The 21,754-nt window shown below is 42.4% G+C and overlaps 1 protein-coding gene across 3 annotated transcripts in view; it reads right to left on the minus strand.

Annotated features, from left to right (window-relative positions):
- The window catches only part of LOC124544703 (arginine/serine-rich coiled-coil protein 2-like), a 73,385-nt gene that overhangs the window by 14,949 nt on the left and 36,682 nt on the right, over window positions 1-21,754 (minus strand). For all 3 annotated transcript variants that reach the window (XM_047123341.1, XM_047123342.1, XM_047123343.1), the window contains exon 7: window positions 6,069-6,286. In XM_047123341.1, the coding sequence (XP_046979297.1) occupies window positions 6,069-6,286 (218 nt within the window). The remainder of the gene's footprint in view (window positions 1-6,068; window positions 6,287-21,754) is intronic.

Below are 21,754 nucleotides of genomic sequence, written 5' to 3' on the forward strand. Positions count from 1 at the left end.
ATGTATCTATGTGAAGTGTTCCCTGAATTAAGTGACACCAAATTGAAGAGAGGATTTTTATTGGGCCACAAATTAGGAAGTTAACGCATGATAAGAACTCTAAACAAAAATTAAGTCAGTCAGAACTTGCAGCCTGGCATTCTTTTAAGGATGTCGTTAAAGGTTTCCTAGGGAATACAAGAGCAGAAAACAGTGACATTAGTGGGAACTCTTTTAGAAAATATAAAAATCTTGGATGCAGAATGTCACTAAAAATGCACTTCCTTCATTCTCATTTAGATTTCTTCTCTACCAATTTTGGTGAGGTTAGTGATGAACACGGAGAAAAGTTCCATCAGGACATTTAGCGAATGGAAAGCTGCTATAAAGGTAGATGGAACCCTGCATTGTTAAGTGACTACTGATGGTTTTTGAAGTGCGAAGGATATATATCCCACAGAAGGAAGTTGTCATCAAAAAGACTCAACCCTTCACCTTCAACATCATCATCGAGCAAATGAATGTTGCAATTTTTCTTGTAAAAATGTACATTAGGTCCAGGATAGTTTTACGGCATTAAGAATGTTATATATTGTCTAAATTTAGTGTGGACCACCATAGTCTCTTTTTAGATATAGGCATTTAAAAACCACCATAACAAAAAATTGGAGGTTGATGGTGAAAATCTAACTGATTCAGCAAGTCCAAATTTATTAGGTCCTCCATATTTTATCTCTGTACCTGAAAAAAAAAGTTTTTTTTGTTGTATAGTGTAATCGATAATTAAGACTCATAGCAACCTGATTACCAACATGCAAAACAAAAATGCTATGAACTTGTGGATCACCCTAATATTTTCTTGTTAGATGCATTGTTCAGATGCATACCGGGAAACTTAACAAATGAAGCATCTACACCTACGTGATTACTCTGATATTCACAATAAAGTGCCTGGCAGAGGGTTCCATGAACCACCTTCAAGCTGTCTCTCTACGGTTCCACTCTCAAATGCCGCGTGGGAAAAATGAGCACTTAAATTTTTCTATGCGAGCCCGGATTTCTCTTATTTTATCGTGATGATCAATTCTCCCTATGAATGTGGGGGCCAACAGAATGTTTTTGCAATCTGAGGAGAAAACTGGTGATTGAAATTTCATGAGAAGATCCCGTCGCAACGAAAAATGCCTTTGTTTTAATGATAGACACTCCAATCCACGTATCATGTCTGTGGCACTATCTCCCCTACTTCACGATAATACAAATCTAGCTGCCCTTCTCTGCACTTTTTCGATGTCATCTGTCAGTTCCATCTGATACAGATCCCACACTGCACAGCAATACTCCAGAATAGGGTGGACAAATGTGGTGTAAGCAGTATCTTTAGTAGACCTGTTGCACCTTCTAAGTGTTCTGCTAATGAATCACAGTCTTTGACTTGCTCTACCCACAACATTATCTATGTGATCGTTCTAATTTAGGTTATTTGTAATTGTAACCCTTAAGTATTTAGTTGAATTTACAGCCTTCAGATGTGTGTGACTTACTGTGTAACCGAAATTTAGCCGATTTCTTTTAGTACTCGTGTGAATAACTTCACACTTTTCTTTATTCAGGGTCAACTGCCACTTTTTACACCATACAGATATCTTATCTAAATCATTTTGCAATTTGTTTTGGTCATCTGATGGCTTTACAAGACGGTAAGTGACAACATCACCTGCAAACTAAGACAGCTACTGAGATTGTGTCCCATGTCTAATATAGATCAGGAACAACACAGGGCCTATAACACTTCCTTGGGGAACGTCGTATATTACTTCTGTTTTACTCAATGACTTTCTGTCTATTACTACGAACTGTGACCTTTCTGACAGGGAATCACAAATCCAGTCGCACAACTGAGACAATATCCCATAGGCAAGCAGTTAGGTTAGAAGACTGCTTGTAAGGAACAGTGTCAAAAGCTTTCTGGAAATCCAAAAATATGGAATTAATTTGACATCCCCTGTTAACAGCACTCATTACTTCATGAGTATAAAGAGCTAGTTGTGTTTCACATGAACGATATTTTCTGAATCCGTGCTGACTATGTGTCAATGAATCATTTTCTTCGAGGTAATTCAAATGGTTCACATGGCTCTGAGCACTATGGGACTTAACATCTGAGGTCATCAGTCCCCAAGAGGTAATTCATAATGTTTGAACACTGTATATGTTAGAAAACACTACTGCAAATCACCGTTAGTGATACGGGCCTGTAATTCAGCAGATTACTCCTATTTCCCTTTTTTTGGGTGTTTGTGTGACTTGAGCAATTTTCCAGCTCTTAGGTACAGATCTTTCTGTGAGTGAGCAGTTTCATGTAATTGCTAAATATGGAGCTATTGTATCAGCATACTCTGAAAGTAACCTAACTGGTATACAATCTGAACCAGAGACCTTGCCTTTAAGTGATTTGGTGAAGGAGTTTGGGAAAACCCTGTTAAATAACTCTGCTTTAGTGGCACTGTCATCAGTGACTTCATCATTGTTATTATGCAGTGAAGATATTGATTGCATCTTGCCACTGGTGTGCTTTATGTATGACCACAATCTCTCTGGGTTTTCTGCCAGTTTCCGAGACGGAGTTTCGTTGTGGAAATTATTAAAAGCATCTCACAGTGAAGTAAGCGCTATATTTCAAACTTCTGCAAAACTTTGCCAATCACCTGGCATGCTTTTTACGTTGCTTCTACAACAGCGATCTCATTCATTTTGTGTATCATGGAGGATCAGTACCATCACTTATTAATTTATGTGGTATATATCTCTCAACTGCCGTTGATACTATCTCTCTGAAATCATTCCACCTACACTTACATGATCAGATCAGAAGGAGTGAAGACCGTCTCTTAAAAAGGCGTTAAGAGCATTTTTACCAGCTTTTTCAAACAGATACACTTTGCGTTTCTTTTTGATGGTTGTATGTGTTACGGTATTCAGCCTAGCAGTTGCTAATCCCTGTATTTGTCACGACACTCACTATTTGTCCAGGATTATTTGTTGCTAAGAGGACAAGTATGCTTTCGCAACCATTTATGCTTCGAGTGGGCTCATGAACGAAAGCATTCAGTACAATTTCGGATGAGGTTTTATGCCTGCCACAAGCTTTACATGTATAATTTTTCCAGCATATCGAGGGCAAATTGAAGTCACCACTGACTAGAATTGTATGAGTGGGGTACCTATTTGAAATGGGACTCTAGTTTTCTTTGAACTTTTCAGCAACTCTATCTTCTGTGTCGGGGGGAGGGGGGGTTGGTACAATGATCCAATTAATAGTTTAGTCCGATTGTCAAGCATGACACCTATAACTGCCTGAGCTTCAGTGCTTTCTATTAGAGCTTGGAGCTCTGGTTGTTTCCTAACACAGCTACGATAATTTGCAACTTCAGTACCGATCATTTCTACAACTACCTTACTGTGTTTTGCCTGCCAACTTTAAGATGGACACCCTTTCTGTGGTTTCCTGAGAACCACTAACCTAAAAAAGTGCCCAGTCCCTTCCACACAGCCCCCGCTACCCGTGTAGCGACTTCCTGTGTGTAGTGGACTCCTGACCTATTAAGCGACACCCAGAAACCCACCACCCAATGGTGCAAGTCAAGGAATCTGCAGCCTACACGGTCACACAATCGCCTGAGCCTCTTGATTCAGATCCTCCACTCAGCTCTATGCCAAAGGACCACAGTTGGTTCTATCGACGATGCTGCATACAATGATTCCTGCCTTAATCTCGCAAGTAAGACTGGCAGTCTTTACCATTTCCACTAGCTGCCCGACACCAGAGAGAATCTCCTCTGATCCAAAGCGACACACATCATAGGTACCGACATGAGCCACCACCTGCAGTTGGCTGCAACTTTGTACTCTTCACGGCATCCAGAAGCACCCTTTCCACATCCAGAATGACTCCTCCTGGTATGCACACTGGCTTCCTTCCCCTCCTTGGGCTTGTTCCTTAGGGGCCCCATTACGCACCTAACATTGGAGCTCCCAACTATCAGCATATGTGAATGTCCAGACCTTGCTGGCCAAGAAGCTTCCTCTGGAACAGGGTGGACGACTGCATCCAACTTAGAGACTTTTGTCAGCCACAGATAATGACTAAAATCTGTTCGTCAAATGAACTAGGAGGCCCTATAATCGGCCGCTTGGAAAGTCTTTTGCCCTGCCAGACTTTGGAATGATCTCCCACTCAACCATAAGTGAGGGGCCAACCTCAGTGCAGGCAGTACCCAGGGCGGCCACAGCAGTGGACCAATCAGGTGACATGTGGAACATGCTTGACGTCCCTCGCATTCCCAAGTCTGACCCCCCACTGTGATGCTAGTTGGCAGCAGCCTCAAGCTGTGTATGGGAGCCAACAGCCCGGAGATGTGAGCGAAGGGTCACCAACACAGCTCACATCTGTACACAGCATTTTTAGCAGCAGGAATTTGAAGTGCTCTCTCACTGACATTCCAACTGAGCTACAATAACCAAAACAAACAAAATCCTGTACAATAGGAGGGTCGATAACAGCAGCAATACTGTACGTTACAATGTTATTGAAATAAAAGGTTATGCCTAGTAAGCACTCGAACATTCAAGAAATTACAAAAAAAACTAGTAACTACACAGGTATCTGTAAATAAGTTGATATAACAAATGAATTATGTACTCGCCGAGTTAGCAACAGGAACTCAAGGTGCTCTGTCACTGACAGTCTATCTGACACAGAAATGGCAAACGTTGCAGTATTTTGAAAACTGTCTGATTTCTACAAATATACAGTGAATCCTATTTTGACACCTTTCCAGGGACGTTAAAAAAAGTGGGAACTAACTTATTAAGCAGTGAAAGTTACAGGCTCCCTCCTTCCATTTTTGTAGTTTATGTAACATACATAATAGGTAACAAAATATTCATTCCGGGCTTGTTTATTATCCAATAAAGGTGTACTAAGTTTAGTCACTGACATATATGGAACTTGGAACTATCTGGTAAGCAGAAATGTTTGACTTAATTCCATTCACTATAATCGATGTTTTGGAAAGCCTGTAATTCATTATTTATATAATGAAACACTGCACCAGTTACATACTTTTTTTATGCTTAGCATGGCACTTTTCAAGAATTATTCTCATTGTCAAGTGCAAATATTTATGTATTTTGTCTTATGTTTGCATGTGTGTTGTCTGCACCTCTTACACTGTAGTCATCTTTTTGAGGTTATATGGTACTGTGCCTGCACGCACGCAAACAACCATCACTCACATTGTTTGTGTGTGAAATGTCACAAAAAATACTTGTTCATATGTTTACAATTGATAACGAAAAAAATTCTCTAAACACATTTCGTTAAGCATGGAACATATGTAAAACTAGTGCAGTGTTGCAGTATTTAAACCAGAAACATTTCAGCAATGCAAAGACTGCAAACTCGCCAAGTTGTCAACTAGGTCAACAAAAGAACTAAACAACAGAACACGGATCTCAGGTGTCATGACAATTACAATGCTCACAAAATTGCCCACGTGCATTAGTGACAGTTTGAAAACTGTTGTGATCGGACATTATTCAAACAAATCTAGTTACCCCCATCAGCCAAAGGAGATCTTGACAGTGGCAGGAGATAAAGCACGAATTGTCTCGACTTTCACCGATTCAGATCTGTTGATTAGAGCACCCAGCTGTCAAGCAACTTAACCATATAACATAAACACTACTTGAAGGCCAACACCAAGCCAAGCATAATTTTATGCCAATTATGTCAGTTTTTTCCTACAAGGACATAGTTTCACAAAGTGTAAATCATGGTAAAATTATAAATGTGCTAGCACAAAATCGGGTGCGAGTTAACATTGTGAACATAGAAAATTTGACGAGAGCAACAAAGAATGTTGCAGCTGGAATGTAAAATAGAAGTTATACTGTACTTGGAATAAGTCTCACACCTAGTGTGTTATGGTGCGTGAAAGTGAGATTAGAGAAATCTCTGTGCTAGTAGGTGCTTTCAGTTTTAAGTCTGACAGCAAGCAGTTCTCCAAGCACAAAGTTTTAATTACCTTGTTGCCCCATAAGAGACGCCTCTTCTGCATTTGTTCAGCATAACGTGCAGGATTCATTGCAGCTGGATTGTAATATTTTGGAAATTCTATTCCAGTAGTAGACTTAATCTGTCGAGCCTGCTCTTCTGCTGAACGCTGAAGAAGTTGCTGTGGTGTTACAGGTTGTGCCGTAGGATCATTTGGTGCTTTTATTTCTATTCCAAGACGTTCCAAAACTGCACAAAGTAATCATCACATAGTCAAGCTATTCCTATATTGAAATACCCTCACTATTAAGTTTAGCTCATATATGTAAAGCAAACTGTATCTATTTAACTCATTGTACACAATCTATTCCAAGTTGCAAAGATAATTTTTAATTTCATTAGAAAATACACAAAAATAAAATTAAAATACAAGTCTTAACTGCTGAAATATGTCTTTACTTTGTCACTTGAACTAACTTGTGGTTCAAATGATTTTCAATAATATAACACAGTAAATAACATTCTGTAAAATATTGGTATTTATTACTAGAATTTTTAAAACATGTGAAACCATGAAGCTATGTATGCGCAATGCTTAGTTCATGTCAGCCGTGGAAAAGAACTTTGTTAGACATTGCAGCACCAAACCAGAATTTGCATCCAGGACATAGAGCTCACACGAGCAAATTTGGTCAGCACTGGGCATTTCCACTGATGTGGGGGTGTGGCACAGGAAATAGAAATGTTTTTCAATTGTTGCATTTCTACACTATCAAAATGAAGATGCAGACTAGCATTCACTGAACCTAATTTTTTGTGGATAGGATACAAAACAATCAAACAAGGGACAGCAAAATCATGCAAATAGAAAAATATAACAGTTTATCACTCCAACTGAGACAAGTTACTTGTATCTTATATGCAACTATTCTGACATTATTAGTGATAAAAAAAGGGAAGAATAAAACTTTAGACTACTTTCCACAATTGCTACTTGATTGGAGATTAAAGAACTAAACAGCAGGGACTAAACAGGAGAGTCACCAGTCCCTTGATCCAGGGATAGTTCATCTGGAATTAGTGACATCCACAAAGTATGTGTCCCGATGATGAAAGTACGTAGGATGGGAAGACCTAGGCATTGAAGGCAATACTGATGCCAGGGCTGAGAAAGGATTCACAAAGAAGTGTATGGATCAGGCCAGTATGTAGGTCAGGTGAGGGGTCTCCCAGGGCTCATCCTGTGGTGAGAAAAGCCCCTCCCCTTTATCCAAATCCTGTCAGCCTGATGAAGGACGAAGACAGTTACACAGCAAAGAATATTTTCTTGTTGACAGAGTCAAGACAGTAAAAGAGAAGAGGCTAAATACAGCCCATAATAATACAAGAGAAGAGAAACAGGTAAGGTAGCTGGTGAATGACCGCAGGGCTCTGCACACGACGGGAGTTGTACTACCCACAGCAGTCGCATCCCTGCTCCAGTGCGGCAAAGCATTAAAGAGCACCCACTATTCAACAGATACAAAATAGGCAGAAAAGGCAAAACACCATACCTAAAAGCAATTAAAACAGAGTAAGGAGGTGTTCTCAGCGGTCCCCCTGATCCAGCATGCAACAGATGCCAAAAACCCAATCACCCTGCCCCTGCCCTGAAGGAAGCTTCAAATCTTCTGACAATGATGGTGCATGAAGTGCCAAGACTGGTAGCTACACAATAAGTGACAACATAAGGACAGTTGTAAGTGTTTCATTTTCTTACAAACTCAAAGTTGGGGTGGACTGTCATTTTAAATGCTAATGACTGAGGCAACACTGAAATTTTCACAGCAAAAGGAAAGTTTGTTGCGATACAGTCAGCATGCCATCTTCGAAAACAACATGACTGTGCCTTGGAAATGGTGGACCATATCACCTGCCTGATTCAACACGCTGCCGCACATTCCATTCCCTAGTCTAGCAACCACCTGACAATGGTGTGGTGGAATGATGAATGTAATTTATCAATCAGAGCCAGGCACGCAGCTTTGCAGAAATTAAAACACTGTTCATCTACTGAAAATCTTCATGCCTTCAGGTCTGCAAGAGCACAAGGGAAGTGAGTGTTAAAAGGACAGAAGGAATTCCTGACTGTCACTAATCAGTCCACTTCCACTGCGTAAGAAAGATTCAACATGGCAGCTTTCAGCCAAGGGCAGTACACCTCCCCTTACAACTTTGTTGAGAAAAGAGGGCTTCATGAAAACGCCTACACAAGGCACAGGTTTTAGCTGAACACTTTTATACTGTCACTGCATCAGCCAGACAAACTCCTGCAGCCCAGGTCTTCTGTAGAACTGTAGAGATGAGGGGCCTCCGCTTTACTTCATGCAACGAGGAGGTCTACGATCTTCCGTTCTCCTTGTGGGAATTGAGTCAGCTCTGACCATGACCAGTTACACTTCTCCAGGGCTGGATCAAACCCATTATGTCATGTTCCATCTTCTGTGCCCTTGAGCTGAAGTCAAGCTCCCATTTCGTTTCAATCAGATCTAGTTTGATGGACAGTACCTGTAACAGTTAATGGAGAATGGCCATTACCAGTTAAGTGGGTTAGACTCTCCGATGCAAGGTCAACTGCAGCCTTGTCTGGTTCTTCAAATTCCATGGTCACCTACTCCCAGTGCAATTTCTGGCACTACTGTTCTGCCGTTGACAACTTAATTCTACTGGAGACAGCAATACAGGATACCTTATGCCGGAACCATTTGGCGTGTTACTTGACCTTGCAAAACCATAGCGCATGACACCATTTGGAGGTACAACATCCTTCACCAACTTCATGAATGGGAACTACATGGATATCTGCTGCTTTTTATCCAATCCTTTGAGGATTGGTGCTTTCGATTTTGCATTGGTGATGGCTTGTCTGATTGCAATGCTCAAGAGAATGGGGCTCCACAAGGTAATGTACTCAGTGTCACAGTGTTTGCAATCACTATCAATGGCATCTCCTCTGCTGTCAGGATCTCTGTTAAATGTTCTGTTTATGGATGACTTCATTATATCCTGTTGACCATCCTGCAAGTCAGCAGACAAATTCACACTGGAAACTAGTCACCGGAATGCAAAGTCGTGGCCATTTCCCATTGAACTGTCTGCAATAGCTGGGAAACAAAGGTTAATGGCTAAAGATCACACTGCAACTGTAGAAAAGTGTGTGACCTGCCTGGAGTTCAAAAGGCAGATGTTCTCTCAATGAATAAGGCACTTGATAATCGAACCCCTGAAGCATGTGATAGCTGAACAGCATCTGCGTCCAACAAGTCATAAGGCGAATTGTTTAAAGAACACACTGTTTAATTTTATCCAATTTTGCAGCTGCAAACCTGACTGTATTCAGTACACTGGAAGTATGAATTAAAAAATACTTCGTCACAAATTTTCTTGTTTTATTAAATACATTATGCATTTCGGACCCTGTGGGTCCATCCTCAGTGTAAGTTGTTTTAATACGATTTATTGTTGATCTTGAATGAGGTGAAATGCATGTTTCTGTCATGAAAAGGTCTGATGTTAGCTTATGAATTTCGTACTCAAATACAGAAAATATGTACAAAACAATGGAAAAAAATGAATAGTGTAAACTTACCACAAAATCCAAGAAAAATGTTTTTAATACCATCATATATTGGTTTCTCCATCTGGTTCATGTATATCACTTCACTCAAGAGGTACATCTGCATACACATTTCACAGATGATGATGTTGAAGGTGTGATCAAATCTAACTTTGTTAGTAGTGCCACAGATCTAATTATTAATCAATTGACATATGCAAGGAATAACCTTACAACAGGTCTTTAAAATTACTGATTTAACAGTGACTTGTGAAATCTGTTTATTCATTTAACACAGATTCTGTTTTTTATGTTTCATTTCCAACATATGCTATGCAACAACTGATTTTTGAGGTGATTGAGCCTGAAAACATTTGTGTGCTCTTGAAAACTGGTTTTGAAGTTTTTGCCTGTTCTCCCTACATTGTAGAGATACTGTGGATGAAGTCAGTAACAGATGTTATTACACATATTTACAATTTACAATTAGTTAATACACTACACGCATTACTAAAAGCTGCTGAAGAGTATTTTGAAAGTATTGTACGTGAAATGTAATCTGAAATCACACACAGGCACCAAAAGAAATTAGAGGCCATAGATCTAAAACTGCATCAGGAACAGGACAACCATCCACCCAACAAAATACAGTTTTATGAAAAAGTCATAAACCAAACTGACATCACATTCGGTGAAAAATGACAGCATCTATTAAGGGAAGGGATAAAACACCACTTTCAGATTAAGTAATAGTAACCTAAAAAACCCCATCTTACACACTAAAAACACAGCTGACTTAGTAGACCTAAATTACACTGAACAGACTGTCTAGCAAACAACATTATTAAAATTACTCAAAAATGGTTAATAAAAAGCAATTTCCTCTTCACAGAAAAACAACTAAAAATTTGCATTTTAATGAATCCCACAGCCAAGGCAGAGCTCGACCTAAGACCCATAGACCTCATGTTCCGTTGATGCCTATTGTTAATTATAAAAATAAAGCTACCTCCACAGTCTCTTAGTTACTGAATGAAATTCTGAAGCAGTACCAGACTTTTGATAAGTCATACTCAGTTAAGAACATACATGAATTAGCTGAAACGAAATATACAGTGGAAACTCTGCTTTTACACTTTTCAAAGGACTTCAAAAAAAGGTGTAAAATGAGGGAAAATGTAAAATGTGGGAAACTGCATTTTAAGCTATACAAGTTCCATATAGAATACCCCTGCACTTTTGCATTTTACGTATGATATATATACATAACAGACATCAAATACTTGTGAGGGACTTGTTTATTATCTAACGAAAACCACTGATATAACTGGAACTGGTAACCATCTGAGAAGTAGAAACGTTTGACTCAATTTCATACATCATAATTGATGTTTTTGGAAAGCTTGCCACTGTCATTCACTATTTAAATAATGAAAAACTGCAACAGTTACGTACCTTTTCATGCATAGCACAACACGTTTTGAGAATTTTTCCATTGTCAAGTGCAAATATTTAAAAAAGTACTTAAAACCACACACAAAAAAACTATCACTCACATTGTTTGTTTGTGTAACACTACAAAAAATACACACACAAATACTACACTTGAAAACAAAAACAAATTCTCAAAACAAGTTTTCCTCAGCATGAAAAAAATATGTAATTGGCACTGTGTTTAAACCAAAAACATCTGAGCAACACAAAGTCAGTGAAGATGTCAACTAGTGCTACAAGTGGCAAAACGTGCTAAATATAGTTCGACAGAGATGTCACGATGATCACAACAATCACAAAACTCTGCATGTGCAGTAGAGACAGTTTGGCAATGATTGTTATCGGTCATGACATATTAATTCAAACAAACCTAGTTACTTCCACTAACCACTACGCTGAGCTGAGCTTGGCATTGGCAGGAGACACGGCATGAACTGTTTCAAATTTTACGCGTTTACCGGTTTAAATCCACTGAGTAGAGCACCCTGGTGTCACGAAACTTAACCATGTAACATTTGTAAACACTGCTTGATGTTCAACGCTGTCTCAGCATAATTTTACATCAGTTTTTTCTCCGCAAATATTTTTTCGTGAAACATCAATCATGAGAATTTTATAAATATGCTGACACAAAATCAGGTGCGAATTAATATAGTGGACACAGGAAATCTGACGGGGTGGGGGTGGCGGGGAGGGGGGGGGGGGGGGGGGGGGAATTGTAAATGGTGGGACAACTTTAATTTCAGGAACGTAAAAGCGGGGTTGTACTGTACAGAAATTCAGAAATTCATGCAGGTGCTAGGTTTGACTCTATTTGTTGTAACTAACCTATTTACAAATGGTACCAACTGAAGAAACGGTAGATATAATCTTTGAAAACCTGGTTGAAAAAAAAAGAATAAATAAATAAATAAATAAATAAATCTAAAAACAAAGATGATGTGACTTACCAAATGAAAGTGCTGGCAGGTCGACAGACACACAAACAAACACAAACATACACACAAAATTCAAGCTTTCGCAACAAACTGTTGCCTCATCAGGAAAGAAGGAAGGAGAGGGAAAGACGAAAGGATGTGGGTTTTAACGGAGAGGGTAAGGAGTCATTCCAATCCTGGGAGCGGAAAGACTTACCTTAGGGGGAAAAAAGGACGGGTATACACTCGCACACACACACATATCCATCCACACATAAACGGTAGAAGAAAAGTCAATTGCAGAAATATCAAAGTCAAGGACATATTGCAGCTAATATTGCCACATAATCACTTTACATTTAATAGGAAAGTTTACCGACAGAAAAAGGGTACTGCCAGGGGCAGTAGTGTATCATGTTTCCTGGCAGATATATAGGATGTATCAAAAAGAATCATCCAATTTTTAAAAAATCATAGCTATTATGCCATTTGAGATATACGTGTGTGTGCAACATACTCTTGGAAAGAGCAAACTCTCGAGTTTTACATGGTTCCCACTAGGTAGCAACAGTGTGCGCCGACTGTAGTTGTAGTAAAAATAGTGTCGGGTTGACAAAGCGTTTTGTGTTCTATGTTTTCTGCAGTGTGGTTTAGTAACAACTGTTCAGCGTGACTTTCGTACTAGGTACAGAGTGGATTCTCCTACAGCACAGAGCATTAGACGATGGCATGAACAATTCCGAGAAGCAGGTTGTTTGTGTAAAGGCAAACTGCTGGGCCATCCCCAAGTGTCTGACACAGACGTCAAACGCATCCGCCATAGTTTCACTAGGAGTCCACAGAAATTCGTTCATCGTGTAGCTCGACAATCAACATGCCCCCAATGTCTGTGTGGCTTGTGTTGCGTCAAAGTTTACACATGAAACGTACAAAATTCAGCTACTGCAAGCTCTTTGTGAAGGTGACAAACAACAACGCATGGAGTTCTGTAATTTCGTTCTTGGTAGGATGAAGGATAACAGTTTTCCTCCACACTCAGTGTTTAGTGATGAGGCAACATTCCATTTAAATGAGCCATCATCATATGAAGTTGTAGAATACGAGACAGACCCTCCAAAATTTGGTGTGTTTTGTGCAGTTGCACAGAAAAAGGTGTAGGTCCATTTTTCTTTGCGGACAACAGGTAGCACATATCTTGATATGCTTGAGAACTTTCTTTTCCCACTGTTGGAGACTGATTCGAATGACTTTATTTACCAACAGGATGGGGCACTGCCACACTGGCATATGGAGTGCAGGAATTTTTAAATCAAAGAGTTATTGAATGATGGATCGTTCACACTGGAACAGATGATTCAGCCTTACATTACTGGCCTCCAAAGTCACTGGACATGACTGTGTGTCAATTTTTATGAGGGTTTGTAAAAGACTCTGTTTATGTGCCGCCATTACCAACAAAGAATGAACTGAGACATGGCGTAACAGTAGCTGCAGAAGCTGTAACTCAAGACATGCTTGCTGCAGTGTGGGAACAATTTGAATACCGCACTGACATATGCCGTGCTTCTCAAGGGGGTCATACTGAACATCTATGAAAAGATAGGAAAAAACTTGATGTGCCAAATCGGATGTCTCTTTTTGAATCAACCTGTGTTTCTCAATCATATGGAAAGCACGTTCTTTAAAGAAAACAACAGACTCCAAAATAAAATATTACTGGAGATATGTTGATGATACCTTGCTGCTATTTGACAGAACGAAAGAGGAGATTGAAGAACAACTAGCCTTATTCATTTCTTTCCACAATAACATGAAATTCACAACAGAACATGAGGACAACAAAAGCATAAATTTTTTGGATCTTATCACCAACCACTGACAAAAACTTAAGTTGCAATCTCGACTAATAAGAAGTTAGGATACTCACTCGTCCATAACATAAAATCGAATACATAAAAAATTCAACGGCGGTGGAGTGTACAAAGGATCATGCCCTAGTTGTCCTGCCTACCATGTAGGGAAAATAGGCTGAAACATCAAAACCTGGTTTCAAGAACACACAAATGCTTTCAGGCTCAACCACCTCGAAAAATCAGTTACTGCACAGCATTTCTTCGAAACGAAACATAACATCAACAGTGTACAAAACAACTTGGTACTATTACATATTGAAGCCCATGGAAGATCCTAAATCTGTTAGAACTGGAGATACACCTCCATAAAATCAAAAAACTACAATCTAGGTTAAATGAACAGACAGATTTCACAAGCCACAGTTATTTCAGTAATTTTAGAGATCTACTCTAAATTTATTCCCTGCATATGTCAATTATTTAATAATTAGACCTCTGGCACTACAAATAATTTCATTTTTGGTCACACCATGTACACACCTGTGAAATGTGTGTGCAAATGACCCTCTTGAGTGAAGTGATATGTATGGACAGGATGGAGAAACCAATGTATGATAAGTTAAAAACACTTTTCTTGGATTATGTGGCAAGTTTACAGCATTCATTTATTCCACTGTTTCATGCATATTTTCCACATTTCATTCACGAAATTCATAACCTAACATGAAACCTTTTCGTGATAGGAACATGTGTTTCACCTTATTCTAGACCAACAATAAATCATGTATTAAAGATAACTTACATCCAAGGATGGACCCACAGGGTCTGAAATACATCATGTATTCATTAAAACACAAAAATTTGAGGCTGCAGATGTTTCTTATTTCATACTTCCAGAAAAAACTGTGATTTAACTGGTGTCAGAACTTTACTGCAACTGCTTGTATAGCTGTGGTAAGGAGAGGAATGACATTGATCATCATCAAAAACAGATACTCCACCCTTAGCCCCGTCTTCAGTAGCACTGTCCTTCCTGTAGGAGTGGTGGCCCCTTAATGCAGATGTGTCAGAGGCTTTAAAATGAGTTTGTCAGCAGATGCAGAACAGTCTCTCCTGGGCTAGGAGCTGTAATTCTTCCAAACGTGATCTGTATCCACTCAAGTTCCAGTGCAATACAGAAACCCCTGCAGATGCCGTTAATTAGTGATAGTTGTAACTGCCCTCCTCCCTTGGTGCTGGTGATTAACCTGAGAGGTCAGAGGGAATGCGAAACAGTGCCCAGCTCTGGTTCTTCCATATGAATATCAGTATCCTCCGACACATGATCACTATCTGAAAGGGAGAGAGCTCCCCACTCCAATGGTGGCACTGCCACTTTCTTTGATTTCGAATGACTTTATCCTTGCTTATGGGAGGAGTTGCATGCATGAGTAGAGAGGATGGCTTAGTGGGCTCCTGATGGTGTGCAGTGGTATGCGGCCTAGGTCTTTCATTGATGGGTCCCAAAAAATTTGGGGTTCAAGTGTAGCTTTTCCTCCACAGATACACTGACAAGTGCAAGCACTTTTACTTGAATCCTGTGGTCTGGGTTTATGTGGGGCATCGTACTTGCCAACTGGCTTCTTAAGGGCTGATGCAAAAGTAGCAAACACCAAAGTTTACATAGCTTTTAAACCTTTTTTAGATTCACCACAGGGTTTGTCTCTCTTAACTTTCAACCCCTGAATTTTCCTTTCCTTGTTACAAAATCGAACTCTTCCTGCTCCATACTGGGTAATCTCCAGAGCCGTTTATACATTTTGGAGGAAGAGTACAGGAGTCACTGGGCTGAGTCTCCACAATTTCCACATATAGCCCTCCCACTTGATGCCATGGTGATATGACCAAATCTTTGACTTTTGAAATATCGATTTGGGTTGGCAACAAATAGTCTAACCTTGAAATGGATATAAATGTGACAGTTTTTTCCAATGTGCCGTTGACTCTCCCCATATAGTTCTGCACTTCCATGACACCCATTTTTTTCCATTCTATACTTAACTGCTTAGGGTCCATCTCCATTATATCAGAGCAGGTAACCACACCTTTACAGAAGTTAAAGGCGGTATGAAATTCAGCCTGTTATATCCTAGCCAGTAATGCCACCCGAGCCCGCTGCCAAAAGGTTGGCAGCATCAAAGTCCGGACGCCGTCCGCATAAGCAGCGCCAGCGAGACAGAAAATCGCCGCAAGTCTGCGCGCGCCACCGCTGGCTTCTGGTGTCTTAAGCGCTGGAGTCGCGAGCGCTAGGACAGTTCTGTATTCGCCGCTCAGTTGTATACTCGCGACCGAATTGTGTACTTGCTAGTCAGTTGTGTGTTCATCGCAGCAGAGTAGTTGTTTGTCGTCAGCCGACGCTGGCCTAGCCGCTCCGACTCGAACTAGACTTCACTACTATGTTCTGTATCTTCGTTAATAAAGATAAGTACCGACTTTTATTTAATCAGAGTGTTTGGGTTTTCATCTTTCTGTTCACTGTTCCAGCGGACCGGTCGGCCCGCTATTAAAAGTGTGGCGGTGACTTCGTAAGCCGTTTCTACAGCGAATTGCTTGTCGCTACGAACACCGCCACAAAACTGGCGACGAGGACTGCCGAACTCGTGTGCAGGGCTGGTTCAACTTGTTTCTGGTTATACTAATTATAGCGATAAAATTTTGGAGGCTGGTTTAATTTGTGTTCACTATGTCTGCCGACTTACAACAGTTGATCTTGTTACAGAGTCAGCAAATACAAAGTCTGGTGGAAGCAATCGCCAAACAAGCGGCTAATCCTCCAACACAAAAGGAACAAGCACAGGCAGCACCACCTTTCCGTGCTTTTGATGCATCACGAGAAGAATGGCGAGAATATTTCGCGCAGTTGCAGGCGCACATGACAGTCTACAAAATCACAGGTACTGAGCGGCAGCTTTATTTAATTTCCACTGCAGGCGTGGAAATCTATCGACTACTTTGTAAGTTGTTCCCGGAATCCAAGCCAGAAGCTTTAGACTATGACGTTGTTGTTAACAAGCTTGCTGAGTATTTCGAGTCACGAGTTCATGTGGCAGCAGCCAGATTCAAGTTCTTCAGATTAAAGAAACTGCCACATCAATCTAATAAACAGTGGTTAACAGATTTACGGGGCCTCACCCGTCAGTGCCGATTTAATTGTGTGTGTGGAGCTTCCTACAGTGATGTCATGTTACGAGACGCTATTACTCAAAACATTGCAGATTCTCGTATTCGTGCTGCTATCTTAAAGTTGCCTGACCCGTCATTAGAGACTGTGATGAACATCATTGAAGCCCAAGATACTTTTGACTATGCTGAGTGTGAGTTAGAACAGCCATGTATTTCTCAAATTGCCTGTGCTAAGCAAGTTATGTCACGCCCGCGGCCCCACCGGCAGAGTCAGACTGTAAACACTAGCCGGCCGCGTCATGTTAAACACATTCGTCAGCCGCGTGTGGAAAATGATAGAGTTAAGTCTTGCCCTAAGTGTGTTCTTGCTCATCCTCGTGAACGTTGCGCGTTGAGAAACGCGGTTTGTCACTTTTGTCAAAGGAAAGGACACATCCAGACTGTTTGTTTGCGTAAACGCAAGAACAATTCTAGTGCTGCCCAGCCCATGGATATTCATGTTCTTCAAAGCCAGCCCGCCCAGAAGGTCGCGTTTAAAGACTCTTCCACGGTTCGTGTGGGTAATAAACTTGTTCGCAATAAGCCACCCACTCAGCCCTCTGCTATGCGACCCAAGCGTAATTCAAACGCTGTAAAACGTAATGTACAGACTGCAAGTGAAGCGGGAGTTGTTGTTCCACCCGCCCAACCCACGAGTTGTCGTAAGCAGCGAACACGCGCTAAACGCACTGATTTTGTGTCTTCCGCCGCCACTGCACCGATCCAGAGACAGTGTAATAAACTATTTGTGAAGCTACGCATCCAGGATAAGACCTTCAATTTTCAATTAGACATTGGTGCGCCTGTGACTCTCATAAATAGTGCTACGTATGCGGCTATCGGCCGCCCTAAACTTTCAGCGGCAAAACATTCTTTGGCTACTTATAGTGGAGAACAAATCCCTGTGTTAGGTGTATGTAGCGTGCCGGCCACATTCCGTGGCAATACAAAAACAGTTTCATTCACAGTGCTCCGCGCTACAGACAGTGTAAACATTTTCGGATTAGACTGTTTTGACTTGTTTGGCCTGTCTATCCAAGACAATGTGTTGCAAATTACTTCTGTTGTTGTTCCTCAAGACAGCATAACCGATTTGTGTAAATGATACAGTGACATATTTAAAGACGAACTAGGTTGTGCTGCGAACTTTGCCGCTCATATTACGTTAAAAGATAATGCTCAGCCTCGATTTTGTCGTGCTCGTCCAGTGCCTCACGCCCTCCGGGCACCTGTAGAAGATGAACTTCGTCGTTGGCAAAACAACGGTGTTATTCAACCCGTTTCAGCGAGCCAGTGGGCTTCTCCCTTAGTTATTATAAAGAAACCGTCTGGGAAGTTACGTTTGTGTGCTGATTTTAAGTCGACAGTTAATCCTCAGACTGTCATTGATTCTTTTCCTTTGCCTAGACTGGACGAGCTGATGGATAAGTTAGGGGAAGCTCGTTTCTTTTCCAAAATTGATCTCCGTGAAGCATATTTGCAATTGCCCCTCGACGAGCAATCACAACAGTATTTTGGCATAAACACGTCGTTGGGGTTGTTCCGTTTTCTGCGTTTGCCTTTTGGTTGTGCGTCAGCTCCAGCTGTTTTTCAGCGTTTTTTGTCACAACTTCTGGCTAATGTGCCATCGTGTTGCAACTATTTAGACGATATTGTTGTGTCCGGTCGGATGCCTGCTGAACATTTCCGTAATTTGGAGTGTTTGTTTAAAGTGTTGTCTCAGGCAGGCCTACGTTGCAACATCGATAAATGTTCATTTTTCCTTACGGAGATGGAGTATCTGGGACATGTTATTAATGCTCAAGGCATTCATCCCTCCCAGTCACATTTAGCAGCTATTCGTGATTTGCCCGCCCCTCGCAATCTGCATGAATTGCAAGCAGTTCTCGGCAAATTGACATATTATATTAGGTTTATACCTAATGCATCACAGATTGCTGCACCGTTGCATCGTCTCCGCCGTAAGAATGTTCCGTTTGTGTGGTCAGCTGATTGCCAATCAGCCTTTCAGCAGCTTAAAGAGGCTTTATTGAATGATCGTTGTCTGGTCCATTACGACCCTAACAAGCCTCTGGTGTTAGCTTGTGATGCCTCTTCTTTCGGCCTCGGTGCTGTGTTATCTCACCGAGTCGGTAACACCGAACGTCCTGTTGCGTTCGCATCTAAATTGCTAAACAAAGCTCAGTGTAATTATAGCCAATTGGACAAGGAAGCGTTGGCTATTGTGTTCGGTGTCACAAAATTCCATCACTACCTCTATGGTAGACCATTCTATTTAGTAACAGATCACAAGCCCCTGACGTCACTGTTTCATCCGTCTAAACCAGTTCCTCAGCGGACAGCTCAGAGACTACAACGTCGGGCTCTTTTGTTATCACAATACCAGTATGAGATACTGTATCGCCCTACAGCTCAGCATGCAAACGCTGACGCGCTTTCTAGATTGCCGATTGCTGCGGATGATGTCTTCGATTCCTCTGGCGACTCTTGCCATCAGATTGACGCCGATGAGCATCAATCCCTCCGGGATTTTCCGATTGATTATCGTCAGGTGGCACGTGATACAGCTACGGATCCTCATCTGAGTTTACTATTATGTTTTGTTCAACGTGGTTGGCCGTCCAAGGCAAAGGACATATCGGATCCTGTGGTTCGTCACTATTATCCGCAACGTCATCTGTTGTCTGTTTCGCACGGAGTTTTGCTGTTACGCACCGAGAATGACCACCTTCGTGTAGTGGTTCACCAAGTGCTCGAATCCAAGGTCCTCGACTTGTTGCATCAAGGTCATTGGGGAGTGGTCCGCACCAAGCAGCTTGCCCGCCGTCATTGTACATGGATCGGCATTGATAAGCAGATTACGCAGATGTCTACAGATTGTTCGACGTGTGCCGAACACCAAGCTGCTCCGCCTCAACGCTATTTTGAGTGGGCACGCCCTGCCGGTCCCTGGCAGCGAGTACATATTGATTTCGCTGGTCCATATTGGAATTCTCGTTGGCTCATCGTGATAGATGCATTTAGTAATTTTCCGTTTGTTGTGCCCATGCAGTCTACAACGTCTGCGCAAACTATACAGGCGTTGACTTCAATTTTTTGTATTGAGGGTCCTCCAGAAGTTTTAGTGTCTGACAATGGTCCACAATTTACCTCTGCTGAATTTGAAAGTTTTTGTTCTGCCAATGGCATTCGCCATGTTCTTACTCCGCCGTTCCACCCTCAATCGAATGGTGCAGCGGAACGTTTTGTACGCACATTCAAGGATCATATGGACCGCCTTCGTGCTACGCACTCTCGTCAGCAGGCCCTCATCACGTTCCTGTCGTCGTACCGGACCACGCCACGCGATGGCCCTTCGCCGGCAGAGCTTCTCCACGGCCGTCGTCATCGCACCCTACTACGGTTGTTGCACCCCCTGGATCGACCCGCCGCTTCTGAGCATCGCACGCGTTTTCAGCACAACGACGCGGTTTTTTTCAGAGTTTATCACGGTCGCCGTCGTTGGGAACGTGGTACCGTGATAAGTGTCCAGGGTCGTGGTTTTTATACTGTTCAAGGTGCTACTGGGGTGCACAGGAGGCATCAGAACCAGTTGCGCCGTGCTGGCCGCCCGGATTCTGCCGCTCGTTCTTTGTCCACAGATTTGGTCCGCGGAGGGTTCCAGCCGCGCCTTCCGACTTCGCTGCCGCCCCCAGGGCAGCAGCAGCAGCCGTCACCGCTACCACGCCGACAGCCCGTCCCATTGATGCCTCCCGCGCAGCTTCATCCGGGAGCGCCCCCCGGTGGTCGCTCCGGCGCCTGCGGTACCTCTTCAGTCGCCACCGCCTTCGGAGCTGATAGACGTCGACCCCTCAGCCGGGGGCCGCCTTCCCAAGCGGTGGCTGTGCAGCCTGTCCTGCAGCCGCTTTTCTTGGGCACCCCCAAGGAGTCTGACCCCGCAGCGCCTTGTCCGGCGCCCATTCAGCAGCCGTCGACGCAGCGTCAGGAGACGCTGCCTCTCTTCGTGGGTCCCGACGCCTCGTCGCGTCCAGTACCAGAAGCTGCGCCCGTGGTCACAGGCGTGCACCCTGACCTCCGTTTTCAGTCGGTGTTTCCCGAGGCCCCGCGCAGCCAATGCTGGGGTGCGGACCGGGGACTGCCACCGACAACAGTCTCCGCCCCGGTCTCTTCTGCTCCGCCTGCGGCCAGACCCCTCCCCCGCCGTCGATGCTCGCCACGTCATTATTCAACGACGGTGCGGCGATTTGGGGGGGAGGAGTGTTATATCCTAGCCAGTAATGCCACCCGAGCCCGCTGCCAAAAGGTTGGCAGCATCAAAGTCCGGACGCCGTCCGCATAAGCAGCGCCAGCGAGACAGAAAATCGCCGCAAGTCTGCGAGCGTCACCGCTGGCTTCTGGTGTCTTAAGCGCTGGAGTCGCGAGTGCTAGGACAGTTCTGTATTCGCCGCTCAGTTGTACACTCGCGACCGAATTGTGTACTTGCTAGTCAGTTGTGTGTTCATCGCAGCAGAGTTGTTGTTTGTCGTCAGCCGACGCTGACCTAGCCGCTCCGACTCGAACTTGACTTCACTACTATGTTCTGTATCTTCGTTAATAAAGATAAGTACCGACTTTTATTTAATCAGAGTGTTTGGGTTTTCATATTTCTGTTCACTGT

The sequence above is a fragment of the Schistocerca americana genome, chromosome 8 (assembly GCF_021461395.2).
Source record: "Schistocerca americana isolate TAMUIC-IGC-003095 chromosome 8, iqSchAmer2.1, whole genome shotgun sequence".
NCBI classification, from domain to species: Eukaryota; Metazoa; Arthropoda; class Insecta; order Orthoptera; family Acrididae; genus Schistocerca; species Schistocerca americana.